Source organism: Buteo buteo, chromosome 4 (assembly GCF_964188355.1).
Source record: "Buteo buteo chromosome 4, bButBut1.hap1.1, whole genome shotgun sequence".
NCBI classification, from domain to species: Eukaryota; Metazoa; Chordata; class Aves; order Accipitriformes; family Accipitridae; genus Buteo; species Buteo buteo.
This window is the reverse complement of record NC_134174.1, coordinates 26,651,213-26,670,783: the sequence shown is the minus strand read 5'-3', so window position 1 is coordinate 26,670,783 and position 19,571 is coordinate 26,651,213. Positions and strand designations below refer to the sequence as shown.

Sequence of the window (19,571 nt, the reverse complement as noted above, 5' to 3'; positions counted from 1 at the left end):
TAAAAGCGATATCCATACCCCCGCCCACCCCCCACCCCCCGCACCGGGTCATAGCTCGTCCCGCGCCGTGCTGTCGAGCGGGGACTGGAGCACGTCGGAATTCTGGGCCTCCCGCCGCAGCTCCTGCTGCTCCTTCATCTTCTGGGACTTGGCGCGGTCCCAGTCGGTGAGGGTGGCCTCGTCGTCCCACACCACCGAGGTCTCGGTGTCGCTGACGTAACCCTCCTCCCCCGTGTAGTGGGTGGGAAACACCAGCAGCGGCTCTGCCGAAAACGCCACCAAATCCCGCTTGGTAAAATGTTTGGTGTAGTCGGCGCTGGTAGGGAGGAGAGAGGAAAGGTCAGGAGTGGGGGAAAAAAAAAAAAAAAACAAAACAGGAAAAGGGTTTTTCCCGGCAGAATGCAAAGGGATTTTTTTGAAAGAGAAACAGTCCTGAGGAACAGGGAGGGGAGGTCCCGGGATGCCGGTGGGATTTGGGACGATGAGAAAATGGCGCCGAGGGAAGCGACGGCAAAGGGACAAGAAACCGGATCCTGAGAGACAAGAAAAGTGGTTCCCAAGGGATGAGGAACTGGATCCGAGGGGGGAAATGGATCCAAAGGGACGTGAAACCATCTCCCACAGGACACAAAACTTGTCTTCGAGGGGACTGAAGGGACAAGAAAATCGCTCTGAGCGAAACTGCTCCCAAGGGACAAGGAACTGTGACCAGGGGAAAATGGATCCCGAGGAATAAGAAACTGTCTCCAAGGGGAAATGGAGCCAAGGGGACAAGAAAAGTGGTTCCTAAGGGACAAGGAACCAGCTCCGAGAGGGAAATGGATCCAAAGGGATGTGAAACCATATCCCACAGGACACAAAGCTGTCTCCAAGGGGAAACGGAGCTGAAGGGACAAGAAAAACGCTCCGAGGGAAACAGATCTGAGGAAAACAGCTCCCAAGGGACAAGAAACCAGTTCCAAAGAGACAAGGAACTGTCACCGTGGGGAGACAGCCCCGAGAGGACATGGAAAATGGTTCCCAAGGGACAAGAAATGGCCTCCGATGGGGAATGGATCCCGAGGGACAAGAAAAGTATCTCCAAGGGAAGCGTCTCCAAAGGGACAAGGACTTGGCTCCCAGGGAAATGGATCCAAAGGAACAAGAAACTGTCTCCGAGGGGAAATGGATCCTGAGGGACACGAAAAGTGGTTCCCAAGGGACGAGGAACTGGCTCCGAGGGGGAAATGGATCCAAAGGGCCATGAAACCATCTCCCACAGGACACAAAACTGTCTCTGAGGGGAAACAGAGCTGAAGGGACAAGGAAAATGCTCTGAGGGAAACAGATCTGAGGAAAACAGCTCCCAAGGGACCATCACCGCAGGGAAACAGCCCCGAGAGGACACGGAAAATGGCTCCCAAGGGGGAATGGATCCTGAGGGACACAAAAAGTGGTTCCCAAGGGACGAGGAACTGGCTCTGAGGGGGAAATGGATCCAAAGGGACATGAAACTGTCTCCAAGGGGAAACAGAGCCAAAGGGACAAGAAAAGTGTCTCCCAAGGGACAAGAGCCCCCTCCGAGGGGGAAATGGATCCCCGGGGACAAGAGCAACATCCCCAAAGGGACAAGAAACAGGCTCCGCAGGGAAACCCCTCCATCCCCGCCGGCACACAGACGCTCTCCCCCCGACCCGGGCACCCAATTCCGTCCCCCCCCACCGCCCCCCGCCGGACTCACAGCGGGTGTTTGTCGAACATGACGGGCAGGAACTCGTCGACGGGCAACATCTTGCCCAGCGGCTCGGCCGCCAGCAGCTTGCGAGCGCCCCGCAGCGAAAGGACGTAACCCAAAGTCCAGTAGGAATAATCCGCTTCCACCAGGTTCCTCACCCGCGGCACCGATTTCTCCGGACGTTCCACCTGCATCCGCTTCCTTCCGATGTAACTGCGGGAGAGACGGCGCCTTCGTTAACGGCGACGAGTCGGTTCCCAGTCCGGGGTAATTAGCAACAAGGCTCACATGAGGTCCCAGGTCAGCCCGGCCGCCTCCAGGTCGTGCATCAGGTTCATCAGGCGTCGCTTGAAGAAGATCTCAAAGCGCAGGTCGTCCTCGAACACCACCGACTTCTCCAGCCCCCTCGCCACGATCTGGGATTTAACAGAACAGGGAAATCCTCCTGGTTCTCCCGCGAGGCCGGAGGGACAGGAGCAGCTCCGGCGCCGAAGCAGTGCCCGGCAGGAGCAGCGTCGGCACCAGCCACCTCCGACACCTTCTCCCGCTGCGTGACAGCAGGCTGGGCCTGTTGTCCCCTTGGGATCAGGGACTTGTCCCCATCCTTCCCCTTGGGATTAGTCCCAGTCCTTCACTTTGGGATTAGGGACTCATCCCCTTCCTTGAAATTGGGATTAGGGACTCATCCCCATCATTACCGTTAGGACTAAGGACCTGTCTTCTTCTCTGCCATCAAGATTAGGGACTCGTCCCCTTCCTTCCCGATGGAATTAGGGATTTGTCCCCGTCCTTCCCCACAGGATTCAGGATTTGTCCCCTCCCTTCCCATCAGGATTACAGATTTGTCCGCTTTCTTACTGTTGGGATTAGGGACTCATCTCTTTCATTAAGATTAGGGACTCATCCTCCTCCTTGATATTGCAATTAGGGACTCGTCCCCTTCCTTCCCAGTGGGATTAGGGATTTCTCCCTTTCCTTGTTGTTGGGATTAGGGACTCATCCCCTTCATTACCATCAGGAATAGGAATTTCTCCCTTTCCTTGCTATCAGGGACGCATTCCCATTGGGATTACGGATTTATCCACTTCGTTACCATCGCAATTAGGGATTTGTCCCTCTCCTTGCCATCAAGGTCAGGAACTCGTCCCCCTTTGCTCCTGCCAGGACTAAGGCCTCATCTGCCACCTTCCCATCAGGATTAGGATCTCAACCCCTTCCTTCCCGTCGGGATCAGGCCCCCCCACCCCAGACCGCATCCGTTCCAGCCCCCCCCAGCAGCCCCTCACCTCCTGCCAGACGCGGTAGTGGCTGAGGAAGCAGCCCAGCTCCCCCTTGGTGAGCGGCCGCCCGTGGTAGGGGTCCTTGTACCCCGGCAGCATCCGAATGCCCAGCGCTTCCACCTCGGAGCTGTTCATGGCTCTGCAAAGCAACCGGCTCAATCCTGAAGGAAAATCCCAAGCGCTCCGCCCCGGCCAGGAGAGTGGCTCCAGGGTCAACCAGGCACCACTTCCCCACCTTCCCGGACCCTCCGGGATTTTTGGACTCACTTGCCATCCACCGCCTCCACCAGCTTGCAGGCGATCTCCTGCTCGTAGAGCGTCCGCAGCATCCGCTCCCGGCGGTCCGCCCGCCGCTGCAGGTTAATCATGAAAACCTGAAAAGGAAGGAAAATACCCCAAATTCAGAGAAGAGGAAAAAAAACCACCCCAAAATCCAGATGATGGGGGGAACGACACAGGACCCAAAGCCAGAAGAGAAGGGGGAAACCACCCAAAATCCAGAAAGGTGGGGGGAATCCCCCAAAATCCTGAAGGGAGGGGAACGACGACCCCCAAAAACCAGAAGAGAAGGGGGGGGATCCTCCAAATCCCACCCAGCAGCGCAGGCAGCCTCAGCTGGGGGACGGCGCTCACCTCATCAAAGCCCATCTTGTCGGGGACCTTGGGGGGGACCCAGACGTGCGGGGACGGCTCCGCCGGCGGGTGCTTCACTGCGGGGGAGAAAGGAAGGAGAAACCCGGCTCACCCAGCTCCTGCCGGAGCCTCCCAGGAGCCAGGGTGGGCCACAGCCGGAGCCAAGTTGGGATAAACCACTGGATCCAGGCATGGAGGCACTGGGAGTGAGGCCTGGCCCTCGCTGCTCACCCATGATCTCCAGCTGGACGTGCAGGAAGCTCTCCGCCTCGTCCCGCAAGGTGCTGTGCGACCGCAGCGGCACCGGCAGGAACCCGTACACCTCCCGGTTACAGACGAACATCTGGACTTCTGAAATTACACCGGGACGGAGTCAAAGTTAAGCCAAAGCCAACACCAGCCCAAAGCCAAGGCCAACGCCAAGCCAAAGCCAGCCCAAAGCCAAAGCCAACCCAAAGCCGAAGTTAACCCAAAGCCAAAGCCAGCACCAGCCCAAAGCCAACGCCAGCTCAAAGCCAACATCAATGCCAACCCAAAGCCAACGCCAGCCCAAAGCCAAGGCCAGCCCAAAGCCAACGCCAGCCCAAAGCCAACGCCAGCCCAAAGCCAACACCAACCCAAATCCAATGCCAGCCCAAAGCCAAGGCCAATGCCACCCCCCCGGCTCCTCACCCGCCTGCCGGCAGGAGAAAGCAAAGACAATGATGTCGTCGAAGGCCCAGGTGTAGTCGGGGTGGGGCGGGTAGAAGGCGAGTGCCCGCGAGGCCTCCTTCCGCAGGTCCACCAGGAAGGTGGAGTGCACCATGGGCACCGCGAAGCAGCCCCGGCGCTCCCGCTTTCGGATCGGCAGGTAGGCCGGTGTCCGCCTGTAGTAACCCTGGCGGAGGCAGGAACCGCCTGGGGGCTCGGCTCGGCCCCGGGGAGCGGCAGGATGGGAGAACGCAGCACCCGGGGGACCAGAGCTCCTACCCCAAACCCCGCGGACATGCCACCCAGGGGATGTGGAGCAACCAGTGCCCAGAGAACGTGGTACCCAAGGGACGCAGTGCCCAGGGAACCTGGAACCCAAAGGACCTGGGGAACCCAGCACTCAGAGGACTCAGCACCCAGTGCCCAGGGCATGTGGCACCCAGGGGACCTGGAGAACCCAGCACCCAGAGGACCCAGCACCCAGGGGACCTGGAGAACCCAGCACCCAAGGTATGCAGTGCCCAGAGAACCCGGCACCCAGAGAACCTGGCACCCAGGGGATCCAGTGCCCAGGAGATGCAGCACCCAGTGCCCAAGGGACATGGCACCCAAGGGACGCTGTGCCCAGAGAACCCAGCACCCAGAGGACCTGGAGAACCCAGCACCCAGAGGAGCCGGCACCCAGAGGACCTGGAGAACATGGCACCCAGGGGACTCAGCACCCAGAGAACCTGGAGAACCCAGCACCCAGAGGACCCGGCCCTCACCTGTGCCGTCATCCCGCACCAGAAGTTGGAGTAGGCGGCGCGCGAGTCCAACATGGGAGCCACCACCGTCTTGTTCTCCGCCATCAGCAGCCCCAGGGTGTCGGGGTTGATCAGGACGTTGTCGGCATCCAGGAACTGCCCAACGGCACCAAGACGCCCGACCGGCGCCGTCAGCCCCTGAAACCGTCGTCGTGGAGCTGTGGCCCCCCCACCCCGCGTGCCGGGACCCCCTTACCAGCAGGTAGTCGGCCCAGTTGGCGCGGGCAGACTCCAGTGCCGCTTGACGCAGTTTCATCACGTGCTCGTAGCGGGAGGGGGACCAGTGCTTGGGGCCCTCCTCGTCGGGGTACCACCTGGGGCGGGGGGGTCCGCGCTGCCCTCCTGCCCTGAGAGACCCCCCCAGCCCCTGCACCCACCCACCCGCTCCACGGGGACCCCCTGAGACCCGGCACCCACAGGGGACACCCCCCCGAACTTGGGCAGTCACAGCCCGTGGGACTCCCCTCAAACCTGGGCACCCACAGGGACACCTCCCCAAACCTGGGCACTTACAACCCCTAGGGACCCCCCCCAAAACTGGACACTCACAGCCCACAGAGACACACCCCCCCAAACCTGGGCACCCATAGCAGCTCCCCCCCAAAACTTGGGCACCTACAACCCACAGGAACCCCCCCCCAAACTTAGGCACCCACCACAGGCACCCCCCCCCAAACTTGGGGACCCACAGGGACTCCCCCGAACTTGGGCACTTACAACCCATAGGGACCCCCCCAAAACCTGGACACCCACAGCCCATGGGGACCCCCCCAAACCTGGGGACCCCCCCTAACTTGGGGACCCCCAGGGATCCCCCCTGAACTTGGGCACCCACAGGGACCCCCCCCCCCAAAACTTAGGCACCCACAGGGACCCCCCCTCAAAAACTTAGGCACCCCCAGGGACACCCCCCCCCCAAGCCCAGACTCCCGCAGCCCACGGGGCTCCCCCGTGGCCACCTTCCCCCACCCCTCCCGGTCCCCCCCGTCCCTCGGTGTCCCCCCCCCGGCTCCCATCGCCCCCCCCTCACCTCGGCTCCTCCATGGGCCGCCACTCCACGCGGTGGTAGAGCCCCCGCACCGCCCCCAGCCACTCCCGCAGCACGGCCGTCGTGTTGTCCACGCTGTGATCCACCGCCACCCTGCGCGGACAACGGCGCACACACACACCCCGCCGCCACCATCAGTCCCCCGGCTCCCCCCCCCCTAAAACACCCGCCCCCCCCCCCACGCGTGTCTCGCCCACCAGAGCGCCGTCCGCTCCTTGGGGTGCCGCAGCCGCTCCAGCGCTCCCAGCGCGGCGGGCAGGGCGTGGGCCGCGTTCCTCGCCAGCACCGCGATCGTCACCCGGGGGGGTCTCAGGCCCGATTCGGGATTCCACCGCTCCTCGGGGAAATACGCGTGGACGTGCAGGGGGCCCGATCCCGGCCCCGCCGCCAGCACCAGCAGCGGCAGCAGCAGCCGCGGAGGGACCGGCCGCGCCGCCGCCATCCTGGGCAGACCCCGCCCCGCCCCGCCAGGCCCCGCCCCCTCCGCCGGCACGACACGCCCCCTCCCCGCCGGCGCCAGCGGGGAGGACACGCCTCCTTTTGGCGCGCCACGCCCCCTCTCGGCGCGCCATCCCGCGGCTAAGCCGCCCCCTGCCGCCCCATCTCCCCCTCCTCTACCCCATTTCACCCCCTTCTGCCCCACATCTCTGCCCCATCTCCCTCTCCCTCCACTCCCCCACATCCGTCCCTCTCCCCCACCTCCCCCTTCTCCTCCATTCCGGCTCCCCCCCTGCCCCATCTCGCCCTCCTCTGCCCCACACCTCTTTCCCCTGCCCCCATCTTCCCCCTCTTCTGCCCCATCTCTCTCTCCCCCCCCCTTTTGTGAAGCCCCACAGCTTTGTTGTCGTCCCCCCCCAGCACACTCCGCACACATTGGCCATTTCCAATCACTCAGTTCTTCACTGGACACAACCCACTCCCGGTGGGGGCAAAGGGGTCCCGCTGGACCCCGCCCCGCTGACTCCCACCCAGGGAGGGGAGGGGGGTCACAACCGGTGAGGGGGGGTCACAACCAGTGAGGGGGGTCACGGCCAGTACGGCGACACCGGGTCCTCAGCCCATCTCCTCGTAGAGCAGCTCCTCAGAGCTCTGTGGCAGGGAGAAGCCGTCGGCATAAAGGTTGTGTCTGTTACGGCACGAGGCCTCGGCCAGCGCTGGAAGAGGGAACGGGAGTCATCCTCAGCACTATACTTCACCTTCAAAATGTCACTTTCAAGTACTTTCACCTCCAAAATGCTACTTTCAGGTACTTCACCTTCAAAATTACAAGTATTTTCACCTTCAAACTGTCACTTTCAGGTTATTTCACCTTCAAAATTTCAAGTATTTTCACGTTCAAAATGCTACTTTCAAATATTTCACCTTCAAAATATTACTTTCAGGTACTTCACCTTCAAAATTTCAAGTATTTCACTTTCACAGTCTCACTTTCAGGTATTTCACCTTCAAAATGTCAAGTACTTTCACCTTCAAAATGCTACTTTCAGGTATTTTCCCTTCAAAATCCTACTCGCAAGTTTTCAAGTAAAATTCTCAAAATCTGACTTTCAGATGAACCACACGGACCCATCTCGGCCTGTTTTCACCCCGGTTTCATGCTTGGCCGATGGAAAACCACTGAGAGTTTTACAACCGGGTGAAGTCCCCTTCTCACCCGTCCCCCCCCTCCTCTTTCCCAAGGGTTAAAGCGGCGCCCGCGGCTGTTCCCCACTCGCTCACTGCCCATAACAGCTCCCCTGTTCGAAGCTGTATGAGGCGGCGATGAACACGCAGCCCTCCCATGACATCACGCCTGTAAAATGAGATGATTTTCCACCACCACCCCCCCCGCCTCGGCTTTGGCCAGCGGGAGGTTTAGAGGTTCCAGCCAGTGAGAGGGGGAGGGAAAGAAAACTGGCAGGAAGAAAATAATTCAGCCTTGGGATTCTGGAACGGACCAAGGGCAACAGCTGGAAAGAAACTTGAATGTACAAACATGGAAATCACCGTCTAACGGCTTAAAAAAAAAAAAAAACAAAAAACAAACCCCCCCTCCGAATCTCAGCCGGGTACAGAAAAGCAGTAGCGACGATTTGGCGACTGGAAATATTTTGATGGGGGAAATATTTTCGCTAGGCAACACAGCCCCCCCTCACCTCTGCCGACAGCCCGCAGCAGCACGGCCAGGACTGTTTCTTCATAAATATTTTCCAGGTTAATGATGCCGCTGAAGTCGGCGAACACGAAGCTCTCGTACTGCGGCAGCTCCTACGCGGTGGGGGAGGGAAGAGCGGAGCAGCGTCACCGTTTGTGTTCCCAGCGAGCCGGGAAACCGGCAGCCAGGATGGGAAGAATTGACGGGAATTGGGTAAGCCTCCCCCCAAAAACATCGGGCAGAGCAAGGCCAGGATCTACAGCAGCACCCTCAGATCCCAGAGGAGCCCGTCTTCCCCATGGCAGAGCACCCTTCACCTCCAAAAACACCCCTGGGACTCACTACAGAGGGAATCGCTCCAGCCAGCGTTCCGGCACAGCGAATGGGAAGATGTAAAAAAAAAAAAAAAAAAAAAAAAAAAAAAAAGGAATAAAATAAAGGAGAATGTTCTGTTCTGGGAAACATCTAAAGGACGGTCACACCCACGGCGGCACGGAACAGAACATGACTTGTGTCCATTTGGAGGAGATTTTCGGGATGCCGTCTAGGAGAGAGCTGCGGTTTGGCAGCCTGCACCATGGCGGCTTGAATTAAAAGCTCTTTTCTGCAGAGAGACAGTTCCTCAGCGCCAGGACGCTGAGGGAAGGAGTCGCTTTTTCTTGCTGAACTAAAACTCGCTTGTTTGAGCCCATTCCCTGCCCCCCCCAGCCTGTTGCAGGCACGACCGTACCAGCTTACACCCGGACTCCAAATGCTTCAGCAGAAAAGGAAGAAAAATCCAGACCAGCCACTCCTGAGCGAACCGCTTCCGGACAGAGCTGCTGTCATAGTCAAATTTCTGCAATTCAATTCAAAAAGAGGATTGGTCCCTTTGCAACAACCTCACATCTGTGGCGTGAGAGCAATGCAGAAATGCAGGGAAACGCAGCGAAACGCAGCGAAGGAGGGTGGGTGTTCAACAGAAAAAAGAAAAAAAACCAAACTCCACCTAAATAAACCCATCGAGAGCGACCCCTGCCTCACCTTCAGCACCCGCTCTTTGACTTTCCCCAGCATTTGGGTGAGCTGGCGCCGGCCGGCCGCCTGGCCGAGGTGCTGCTGCGAGAGCTGCAGGAAGGTGTGGGTGGCATTCTCCATCAGCTGCAAGATAAAAAAAAAAAAAACAAACAAAACACCTCGCTGAGCCGATACTGGGCGTGCAGGACCCAGGATTTTGCTCCACATCTTGCACCCCCCAGCCCCATTGAGTCCCTTCCTCCTTAGTTAGCCAACTCGCTGGGGTTTGTTTTTCTTTTTTAAACTAAGAAAATATTTGCAGATTTTTGCTTTGTGCCTTTGGAGCAGTCCAAGGAGAAACAGAGCACGAGGCGGGGAAGCGAGTGGCTGAGGCCGGAGCCAGAGCCCCCAGCGTTGGACACCCCCCACCTCTCCGAGCGTCAGCACCTACTTGCTGCATGAGGTTCTGCGCGCCAAGGACCAAGCTCGTCACGCCGCGGAAGCCGAACCGCTCCTCCAGCCCTCGCAGGCTTTCTCGATACAGGTCGGCCTCCTCGTAGCACAGGTGCATGACGTGGGGCTGCCAGGACGTTCTCCCCAGCGTCAGAAGCTACGTCAGAGCAGCAACGCGTCACTCGGGCGGCACGCGGCATCCCCGCCTTTGCTCCCCGGGGTTGTTGGGATCCCCGGCTCCATATTCCTGCTCTCCGCCCCCCCGTTCCCTCTCCGGAGCACTGACCACCAGCACGTGCTCAAGGAAAGAGCGTGAGCCCAAAGCGTCCTCCGACATCTCCCCAGCGGCCGAGAGACCTGACACTTAATAAACCTCAACCCCGTGAGAACCCTCCTGCCGGGATTCGACACCAATTCAAACGAGCTGCCGCACTGCGACGCCGATGCCGCCTCAGGAATCGGTCCCGCACCCACAACGGCCACGGCGGGGCTGGAAGAGAGCAGCCGCCTTTGCCGTCCCATTCCCGCGTTACCTCTTTCTGCAGGACCGCGACGGGAGAGCTCCAGACAAGTCCGATCATCTCATCAACCCTCTGGGCAAAGAGCGAGCGAACCGCCTCGACTCCCGAGCTGACGGGACGCATGAGTTCCTCCATCACGCACTCCAGGTGAGGTTCCACGCTCTGGCCGCAGCACGACTCCGCCGGGCTCTGCACCGCGGCTGTCAAGAGTGAAAGCTGTGGGTCACCCGACGGACAGTACCGTGCTCCACGCCGCGCCGTGTTCCACACCGTGCTGCGCTCCACGAGGCACAGTCACACCCATGGGGCTCAGGTTCGGGTAGAAAACACCACCTGAGATCTCCCACCCACAGCCCCTCTTTATTACACCCAAATTCGCCTTAGCTGTTGGTCGGCGGTTCCCAAACCGACACTATCCAAGCCAGCACTTCACAAACTAAGGCCTGCAACTAGAGGTGGACAAATTTTACGGATTTGTCCAGGTCTTTTTTATTTTTGAACCTGTGTTTTTGCCTTTTATCCCAACGTTTCCCCCCGTTTGCCCAACCTTGGAGTTTGCTGGCTATCTGATCCTTCAGAGTCAGCATCTGATCCAGGTCGGGGCGAATTTTCTTCTCCAGCTCCATCTGTAGTTTTTCCTTCTCCTTCTGAAAACCTTCGAATTCACTGGCAATTTCGCTGAGGATCAGGGCATAAACCTCCTGGAGAAACTGGGCAGCCGATGAGGAGCGGGTGAACCACAGAAAGAAGGAACAAAGGAGAGGTAAGAGGCACAACTTTGGGGAACGTTACCGTTACTGGGCTTACCACTGAACAAAAACCCAGCTCCCATCCATGTCGCGCTGCTAAAATTCCTTGACTCATCCTGCTTCGTTTCACCCAACCCAAATATCAAGTAATTACTTCGTCCCTCTCCATTACAACCATCCCCTCGCTGCTGATGCGTGGAAACAGCCACACTGCTCACATGCCGCAATGCTCCACGTTTTTCACTCTAGCAGTCCCATGGGAAGCGGCCCTGGAACGAGCCTTTTTTGTCCCAATTGTTCTTTATTTGAGAAGTTTAGACCCAATGCTCCGTTCTCCCTCTGAGTACACCGGTCATCATCGTGTGTGCCAGCATCGGCACAGCCCTGACTTTTGGGTGCAAGCAACGCCCCGGGCATTCACCTGGAGCCACAGCTGCCGCCGTCTCCTTTCTGACCCTCTGATGCTCGGGAGCACCTGAGAGCGCAGCACCGGCAGCAAATCCTCCATCAGCACGTTTCCGAGGATCTAAAACCCAAAACGAGCGGCTGAAACCATCTCGGAGCAACAACCTCGCTGGAAAAGCTCCGGTCTCGGAACACTTTACCGACCTCAGGTTCCGGCCCCAGGAGAAGATCCCCTGCCCCGTAGCGGCCTCTCTCTTGCCTGTAAAACCGCACAGCCTCAAGGAACGCCTCCGCTTCCAGAGAATCCCTCCTCTGTAGTTCTGAGGACAAAGGACAGGTTAGCCCCGGTGACATTTAATCGAGGACGCTCAGAGCAATTCCCACCAAACCGTGGGAATGCAGCAGCTAAAAACTATTCCGAGCGAGAATAAAGGCCACAAGTGGCGCTCGCCCTCCGGGCACAAATGTGGTGAGATTCCACTCACGCTGCCTGCTCCGTGAAAAGATCCCCAGGGTGGAGAGCTCACGCTCTCGGACCTCGCCGCTTCGTTAGGCGGCACCCACCCGCTTTGGCAGCCTCACCTGTGCTGCGGTAACGAATGCCATCCCGAAGAGCGGCCTTCCAGATCCGTCGTGATTCCGCCGAGTCTGCACAGAAGCAGAAATGCCTCCGGAAGGGATGGTAGAGGAAAAACAGAAACTCTCCTGGCGGGTCGGCAAAGGGGCTGCCACCTCGGGGAGGAAGGAGAGAGGAAGGAGCGCAATGTACGCTGGCGCTGCAACAATTTTGAATTAAATCTCTATAAACTCTTGCAAGCTTCCCTAGCGGTAAGGCTGCCGTTCGTATTTTCATTCAGGAATACCAGTTTACAGGTAAAATAAAACGCCATCCTTCAAGAACGATCCAAGGCCCCGCCGCGTCTCAGCCGCTCGTTAGAAAACAAGGGGGATCACGCCCCGCCAGACATCGGCTGACAAGCTGGGGAAACGCCAAAGGGACGGGATCAGCTGGCGTGGCCTTTGCCGAGGTGGGCGGCTTTTCCTTTTTTTAGCGTTAATAGATGCAACTAACAGGAGTTTTGGCGCAGCATGGTAAACAGCAAGAACCGTTCACAGGGGAGGAGTGTGAATGTTTTGTTCCAAGAGCAGATTGGTAAAGGCTCGCCTCCTTTTTAACCAGTATCTGCAGCAGACTGGAAAGATCCCAATACCATTACGTTTTTTATTTTAAACGGTGCCGTCTGTACTTTAAAACAACAACGGTAATTTACAAGTGTTCGCAACCAGATATAAACTCTTTTATAGTAGGCAGCTCTCTAATAAAAGCCAGAGGGCTGCATGCTGAAGAGCTCAACAGAGAAAACCGTTTGAAATGAATTTCAGTCACTGGCAAAGTTTCTCTGCAGCTGCTTCTGGTTTCGTGCCACTCGGGTTTCAGATTTTCACTTTCCAGCTGGCCGAGTCAAGCCGTGCAGGCTGCCGGCAGCCCCGAGCACAGCTGTCTGCCGGGGGAGAATGCCAGAGGATGCGGAGAAACAAGGAAAACAACAGATTCAGCTGCAGGAGATCTCAAAAGCGCCAAGTCCGGGCAACACCGAAAGTTTAGCCCTGAGCATTATGGCCCTGCCTACATGTAAGGAAGTTTCTCGTGTGCCTTTTGGCGCAGGGTCTCTGGGCTGGACACAGAACCTGCCTTGTGCGTTCACCTCATCCTCCTCCGTCATGCTCCGAGGTGCCGAACCGGACACCGCTCCTACCCCAGCCACAACCTATTTCTTAACCGTCAACACGTCACAGAATTACCTGCGAGTCCTTGGCACAGATCGCCGAGCGATTCGGCATATTCGCTCGGCGAAGACAGCAGCAGGTAGCCAGAGAGAGCGGTCGAGCCTCTGGGCTCGCAGCCTTTCCTCAGGGCCTGGAAAAGAAATCAAAGGGCGCGTCCTCAGCAAGGGTTTGCGGGCGGTGATTTAATTGTTCACACCGACCGCGGAGCAGCTGCCGACGGTGAGCAGGTTCGTTTCTCGTGGCTTCGCTTACGCCAGCTTCAAAACTCAGTACCTCTTTCGCGCGAAAGAGGTACCGACAATTAAAACAACAGAAGGATCCAACGCAATGCGGTGATCCACGGCGAATTTTAAAGGAAACGGAATATATTTGTGGAAGGATTCTCCGTGCAAAGAGAATGGTTGTTCAGCCGTGCGGATGGGAAGTGGCAGGCTTTTACATGAGCAGCTGGGCAGGGGTATCTGCGTGGCCCCGTGCCCACCTTCGCTTCTGCCTGCAAGGGATGAGGTTTTCACAAGGTTTGACCACAAAAAATCCTCCATTTTACAACCTCTGCAGCAGCAGCTGCGGGAGCATGTTTACCTCTTCGCTTTCGAACCACTGCAGGGTAAAATCTCCGAGCAGAATGAAGTAATTCTCCTGCCAGCTGCGAGAATCGCCGTCATACTGGGAGAGCAATCCCTCATGCAGAGTGGTGTCGGGCGGCCCCCGGAGCTGAGGACACACGAGAAAAGAGCTGGAAAAGGTGCAAAGCGTCAGCACTGCGGGGAGACAGACCCATTGCCCAGCGCATACAAGCTGGCCCCAGCCAGACCTTTTGCTACCAGGGTTGCAAAAATAATGGCGAGAGGCAGCGGGACATGGACATCTAGTGATGGTGAAAAGCTAAAAAAACAGGTCGTCACTCTCTGTGACAAAACTGTGGTGCTGCTGTAAGGGCTTCAACAGTCTTTGGCACCAATCTGTGAGCTAGACCCTCGGCTATCGATCCCACCTTCTCGTCTCTCTTAAAACACGCTCCTAAATATTTACGTCTAAGCCACAAAAGATAGAAGTTTTCCCTAGCAACAGGTCGCTGTTCTGCGTAACGTTCAACTACACGATGAAACTGCAACAAAGACGGGGAACAGCAGCCGCGTCTTCCCAGGCACCTCCGAGACAAGATGGACCTCAGCAGGTTCGTGTCCCTCGCGGAGCCTTTTACCTCTCTTGCCAGGAGCTGCGGGGCCGGTTTCCCTTGGGGGTCCAGCTCCCCCGAGACCCGTCTCAGAAGGGCAGTCGCCAGCTGCCTCCGGTAATAGGGCATGAAGTTCTTCATCGTGGCATCCGCGCGACCTGGGGGCACAGCAAGGACAGAGCCCGTTTTGGGGGGCACCCTCCTGCCAGAGGAGGCTGCTCGCTCCTTTTAATTAACATTTTTTTTACTCTCCTCTAAGGACAGCAGCAGAAGGCGAGCGCTAAGGCATGAAGCAACCTCTCCGTATTTCAGGAAATAAAGAGTTACGGCTCTTTTTTTTCTTGCACTTGCTGGACCCCCCTCCCAAACCACGGGCGCTTTGTCACCCCGGGAATGCGGCCAGCGTAGCCCGGGAAGGCGCCTGGTCAAAAAAGGATCTGAAATGTCAGAGGGTCCGACACTAATCAAAATTTAAAAAGGCTTCTTATGTGCCACTGCTTCTCCAAACGCTTCTTCCGCCAGCTGGGAAGATGGAAACAAGAGAGCAAATTCATCGATAGCAGAGTTACTGAAATGTCACGCCCTGTAGGCTTGAAAGAGTCGGACAACAAAGCCGCAGTCTGAAGCTCCAGAGACATCTTACGGCCCAGAGAAACACGTCGCTCAAGACACCGGAGGAGGCAGGGAGTGCAGCGAGCCAACACTCTAAGGATGAGGCGTTTCCCAACCCTCGCTCCGAGAGCCATCCGAAGAGGAAGGTACCAGAGATGAGGGCTCGGAGACTCCTCTCGCCCGCTCCGTTGGTTTTTGTCCAACTAACGCCTTAAAACCAACGGCTAAATCGGATTTCACATCTCACCAAGCCCAAATGTGAGCTCCGCGAGCACCGACCCAGTGCTGGCACCCTTGCGGTGTGGAAGGAGGGCTGACACCACCAAGGGAGCCCTGCCACAACTCGCTGTGAACAGAATTTGTATTTCCCCCTCCAAAAAAAACCAACGGAGACAGCCAAAGTCCTTTCTCACCTCTCAGATACCTGCGCTGTCTCCCGTTCAGAGGGCTCGAACACCTTCCTCCCATCTTCGGCCTCAGCGCGCTCGCTGCCGGCCGGGCTCTGAGGCCGGGCTCGGTGGTGGTGAGGGGATGCCCCACATGCCGGCTTCTCCGCCCGGCAGCGCTTTTCCGTCTCTCTCCCCTCCAGATCATCGGTTCATAAATATTCAAATAAAGTCTCGTATCGAACCCCCTCCCCCTCACAAAATAACCCTTAAAGGGGCAGCGGCACCTCTGTGGCTTCCCACCCCTTTCTACCAGTTTCCCCCCAAGTTTTGCGTGCTAAAACGGTACTGATTTGGTTTCCAATTTATCTTTGAGATAGGGCGAATTTGTGCTCGGCCACATCCCAGCTCAGGGGGTCCTGCTTTTGCAGCGGGACGGCGCTAGCCATGTCTTCGCTCACCCGCACGTGCCGTTTCCATCCTAGAAACAATTGCCGGTTACCGTTAATTAACACAGAACTATTCAAGACGAGACTGTGCGCGCTGGAATTTAAATTTAGGATGCTAAAGCGGTTCAGGCTGTAAATTTACACAATGCTAAGAAAGGCGCAACCGGGTTTACCCAAATTTGCTCTCGGTACTCCACGCTCTGCCCACCTCGTCCCCATCTCGGCTACCGCCAGCATGAGATACCTCAAAACCAAGGGAAGGGGGTAAGGAATTCGGGAACGACGCAGAAGCGACCGAGTGGGATACAGCGAGGGGATTTTTCTGAGTTATTTCCAAATTTGAGAGCGTATCACGGAAACAGCCCTGCTCGCTGCTGTGCTCCGCACCTGCTCTCGCTTCCCTAATCAAGCTTGAACGAAATCTGTCGTTTTGACCGTTACGCAACCGGTGGTTTTTGATACCCTTCGCGCCCCACGGGACGTGTAGAAACAGGAAACTCTGAGCAGAAATATCCGGCACTCGCATCAGCCCCCAGGGTGGTCAAAAAGCCCAAACGCTTTTAATAGAAAGAAATCAGTGGGGTATAATTTAGAAAAAGCCATAAAGCCGAGTGGAAAAAGGTTTTGGAATCACCGGAGGGATGACACGGCACGGCCGCGCAAGAGAAACAGGTTTCTACAGACACAGCACCACGGACCTGATGCGTGGAAACTTACCACCGCACGGTTTTGGACTCACATTTGCCAAAACCACCTCATTAAAACTTACATCGTTTGTCAGGTCCCAGAACAGGGAATCACGTTATTTTCAATAACTTGCGTTAGATTTTAGTTTCAAAGTCTCATCCATGTGCATCTGCTCTGCTGGTTTACTTTGCGTTTTTAAGATGCGGAGCTCGGCTATCGGGCAGACACAAACGTGATTTTAGTCACGTTCATGTTTAACTCGCAAACCCTGACGCTTTCTGCCTGGATCTCCTTAAAAGTCGTTTCGGAGATACCAAGAACAACCGCTGACCAGCCCTGCTTCGCAGCTCCCACCAGAATCTATACGTAACCCCCGGGAAGGCAACGCTAAAGATGACTACGGATGGCAGCAACAAACCCCGGGTACGTCGCTGACGAAGGCTGAATCGCTCGTAGTCCGGTAGCCACCAACTCCGCGGCTCAAAGATGCCGTCGAGAGGGACGGCTGCGCCCGGTACTGCCGGCTCAGGGCTTTTACGCTCCAAGTCCTGTCCAACTGCTTTGTGATGTACCTGTAAATACCCACGTCCAGCCCAGGAACCTCAATTCTTGGGGTTTTTTTCCCAAATCTGGCACGGAAGCGCTGCGCTTCCTAGAGCATAAAAGAAACAGGAATGCTGTTCCTTTCCCGCTGCACCAACAGACACCGTGCGATCTCAAAGCGCTCTTCGCTACCGAAAGCTAAAACCTTACCGCTACGTGCGCAGGGATGTGAAAAAACAAGGTAGGAAGGAGCCGCCGACACCAAGTTTCAGGCAAAAACTGATGCGCAGTTAAAGTCAGGATTAACAAAGACAAATCTCACAAACCAGCGAGGGAAACCGAGCATTACCCTACAGCCAGAGCTGCTCTGGACAAGCATCCATCCGTCTGCCCTCGCGTCGCCGACACCACAACACCCCAAACCCTGCACCTGGCTCCCCAAGTCCCTCGTTTAGGGAAGAGCGCGGCCAGGTGGAAAAAGAACCAGGAGCAGAAGAGCTGAAATCCATCTGTTTAATGTCACGCACGCCTTTCATGTCACAGCAACCGAAACGAACCATGCGACACCATCACCACGCGTGGTTCCAACGCAGCCCCCACCGAACCGAAGGGATTATTACACAAAAATTTGTGCTCAGCAAAGCGCTGTTTGGTCCAGAAAACAGGGGGGAAAAAAAAAATAATAAAAATAAAAACCGTGGTTTGTGCCACAACCGAGCGCTACAATCGAACGCGGCGTTCTTCACCTGGAACGTCACGCCGCCAGTGCCGCGGTTACCGTCACCTGAGGCCGGCCAGCAGTCGGCTCTACAAGACGGAATGTTTCTCGACGGGGATGGTCAGCTCCTTGGCTGCCGACTCGTCCAGGAACCAGCGCAGCTGCCCGGAGCGAGGCTGGACACGAGCAGCGGGAAGGGGGTTTTCCTCGTCGCCTTCCAAAATGCGCTGTTGGGAGAGAGGGAACGGTGTCGCGGCTGAGCAGTCGGCAAAAGGGAACCACAAACCGTGCCCAAAATGCTTCAGCGGTTGACTGAACCCTCACGATAGCTCGTTCCCTGCCCCAAACGCCTTGGATTTTTGTTAAGACGACGAACGGTTTGGGTCCAAACCTTTAAAACGGCAGCTTTACTTTCCCCCGTAGCCACGAACACAACCATCCGCGCAGCATTCAGCACCGGCAGGGTCAACGTTATTCTCTCCGGCGGCGGCTTCGGAGAGTCGGTGATAGCAGCGACGATTTTCTCTTTCTCCTATCAGAGCGAAAACAATAAAAAACATGAAAAAAGGCAAAAAAACCCCCAAACTCCACAAAACAGGGAGGCAATCCAGGCTCTGACCAGCACTGAGGTAAGCGACGGCTGCGGAGGGCGACCGAGGCTCCCCGACCCTTTCGTATCTCCGCTCAAGCCCCGGGCTCCTTTTTTGTTGGTCCGCCCCCCAAACAGGGAGAAATTCAAAAAGAAACAAGCAGAGGGATAATTCAACCCCAAAAGCTCTTCCCCCCCCCCCCCCTTTTTCTTTGTCGAACTACACCATCGGGGCTGTCGCCGATGACGGCACCGGGATAACGGCGTTCCCGGGGTGGGGGGCAAATACCGGCGGCGGCGGAGCTCACCTGGAGCAGGGGGTGACCGGGGAAGAGGGAGCCGGTGTGCCCGTCCGGTCCGACCCCCAGCAGCAATAAGTCGAAGACGGGAATGTCCTCACCCGGGAAAACCTAGGGAAAGAACGGGAATGGGAACGGGAGCCCGGGGCGGGTACGCGCTTCTGCCCCCCCTTCCCCCGCCCCCGGGGCCGGTACCTGACGGAGCTGAGCGGCGTACTCGGCGGCGGCGGCGGCGGGGGGCAGCCCGGGGGGGGCGGTCAGCACCCGCGGCCCCGGCACCGGCAGCCGCGGCAGCAGCTGGGCCTGCGGAGAACGGGGGGGGGCGGTCAGGACCGGACCGGACCGGACCGGACCACGGGACGGCGGCAGACCTTCCCCCCTCCCCGGCCCCGGTTCACCTTGTAGGCGCCGGCGGTGCTGTCCGGGTGCTCGGGGGGAACGAGCCGCTCGTCGCAAAAGGCCCAGAGCCAGCCGGCCGGGGAAACGGCGGCGGAGGCGACGGCGGGGGGCAGGTCCCGGGCGAGGATCTCCACTAAACTCCCTCCCGAAAGACCCAGCGAGAAACGCCGGCCGCCGCCGCCGCCGGCCGCCGCCGCCCGTTCGAGCACCAGCTGCGCCAGGGCCGGGCCCAGCTCCTGCGGGGAGGGGAACACCGAGACCCGGCGGGACGCGGGGCCGGTCGTGGCGGCCATGACGGCGGCGGCGGGGGAAGCGGCGCGCCGGAGGAAGCGGCGCGCCGGAAGTGACGCGGCTCAGGCGCCCCGCGCCGTTGCCTAGCAACCCGTCGCTTAGGCCTCGTCGCGGCGCAGGCCGAAGGAGGGAGGAGGAGGCGGGCAGAGCTCAGGCGGCTTCACCCCGCGCCTCGGTTTTCCACCGCCCGAACACAAAGCCGCG

The 19,571-nt window shown here is 57.9% G+C and overlaps 3 protein-coding genes across 7 annotated transcripts; all 3 read right to left on the bottom strand.

Annotated features, from left to right (window-relative positions):
- Positions 1-16: 16 nt before the first annotated feature.
- COLGALT1 (collagen beta(1-O)galactosyltransferase 1) lies at positions 17-6,713 on the bottom strand. Its single transcript, XM_075025213.1, has 12 exons — positions 6,369-6,713; positions 6,154-6,264; positions 5,320-5,437; positions 5,085-5,219; positions 4,300-4,504; positions 3,859-3,978; positions 3,628-3,704; positions 3,262-3,368; positions 3,001-3,133; positions 2,003-2,130; positions 1,721-1,927; positions 17-316 (listed from the first exon to the last, which is right to left on the bottom strand). Exons 1-12 carry the CDS (start codon positions 6,611-6,613, stop codon positions 49-51), a joined length of 1,854 nt encoding a protein of 617 aa, XP_074881314.1. The 5' UTR covers positions 6,614-6,713; the 3' UTR covers positions 17-48.
- Positions 6,714-6,970: 257 nt separating this feature from the next.
- On the bottom strand, positions 6,971-18,083 carry NIBAN3 (niban apoptosis regulator 3). Of its 5 annotated transcripts, none has more exons than XR_012650058.1 (15): positions 15,420-16,104; positions 14,422-14,552; positions 13,800-13,931; positions 13,233-13,347; positions 12,012-12,161; positions 11,634-11,749; positions 11,446-11,550; positions 10,823-10,985; positions 10,288-10,475; positions 9,753-9,911; positions 9,329-9,445; positions 9,036-9,143; positions 8,648-8,941; positions 8,307-8,418; positions 6,971-7,325 (listed from the first exon to the last, which is right to left on the bottom strand). XR_012650058.1 is itself a non-coding variant. In XM_075025208.1 (14 exons), exons 1-14 carry the CDS (start codon positions 15,598-15,600, stop codon positions 7,225-7,227), a joined length of 1,794 nt encoding a protein of 597 aa, XP_074881309.1. In that variant the 5' UTR covers positions 15,601-16,096; the 3' UTR covers positions 6,974-7,224. The 5 variants fall into 5 exon arrangements, 3 of the variants coding, with proteins under 3 accessions (XP_074881309.1, XP_074881308.1, XP_074881310.1); XR_012650059.1 differs by having other exon boundaries at positions 8,648-8,909; positions 15,420-16,103; XM_075025208.1 differs by lacking the exon at positions 8,648-8,941 and having other exon boundaries at positions 6,974-7,325; positions 12,012-12,077; positions 15,420-16,096.
- On the bottom strand, positions 17,879-19,505 carry PGLS (6-phosphogluconolactonase). Its single transcript, XM_075025210.1, has 5 exons — positions 19,076-19,505; positions 18,873-18,980; positions 18,687-18,788; positions 18,181-18,321; positions 17,879-18,016 (listed from the first exon to the last, which is right to left on the bottom strand). Exons 1-5 carry the CDS (start codon positions 19,367-19,369, stop codon positions 17,879-17,881), a joined length of 783 nt encoding a protein of 260 aa, XP_074881311.1. The 5' UTR covers positions 19,370-19,505.
- Between the last annotated feature and the right edge of the window lie 66 nt (positions 19,506-19,571).

Coding starts and splice junctions, on each gene's coding strand:
- COLGALT1 (XM_075025213.1), bottom strand. CDS start 6,613: ATGGCGGCGGCGCGGCCGGTCCCTCCGCGGCTGCTGCTGCCGCTGCTG. Junction 4,505..5,084: donor GGTGCGGGATGACGGCACAG/GTGAGGGCCGGG, acceptor TGCCTCCGCCAG/GGTTACTACAGGCGGACACC. Junction 2,131..3,000: donor ACTACCGCGTCTGGCAGGAG/GTGAGGGGCTGC, acceptor GTTAAATCCCAG/ATCGTGGCGAGGGGGCTGGA.
- NIBAN3 (XM_075025207.1), bottom strand. CDS start 15,600: ATGATCTGGAGGGGAGAGAGACGGAAAAGCGCTGCCGGGCGGAGAAGC. Junction 9,912..10,287: donor TCGCGGTCCTGCAGAAAGAG/GTAACGCGGGAA, acceptor GCTCTGACGTAG/CTTCTGACGCTGGGGAGAAC. Junction 7,326..8,306: donor GCTGCGGGCTGTCGGCAGAG/GTGAGGGGGGGC, acceptor TCCCTCTTCCAG/CGCTGGCCGAGGCCTCGTGC.
- PGLS (XM_075025210.1), bottom strand. CDS start 19,369: ATGGCCGCCACGACCGGCCCCGCGTCCCGCCGGGTCTCGGTGTTCCCC. Junction 18,981..19,075: donor GCACCGCCGGCGCCTACAAG/GTGAACCGGGGC, acceptor CGTTCTCCGCAG/GCCCAGCTGCTGCCGCGGCT. Junction 18,322..18,686: donor CCGGTCACCCCCTGCTCCAG/GTGAGCTCCGCC, acceptor TCGCTCTGATAG/GAGAAAGAGAAAATCGTCGC.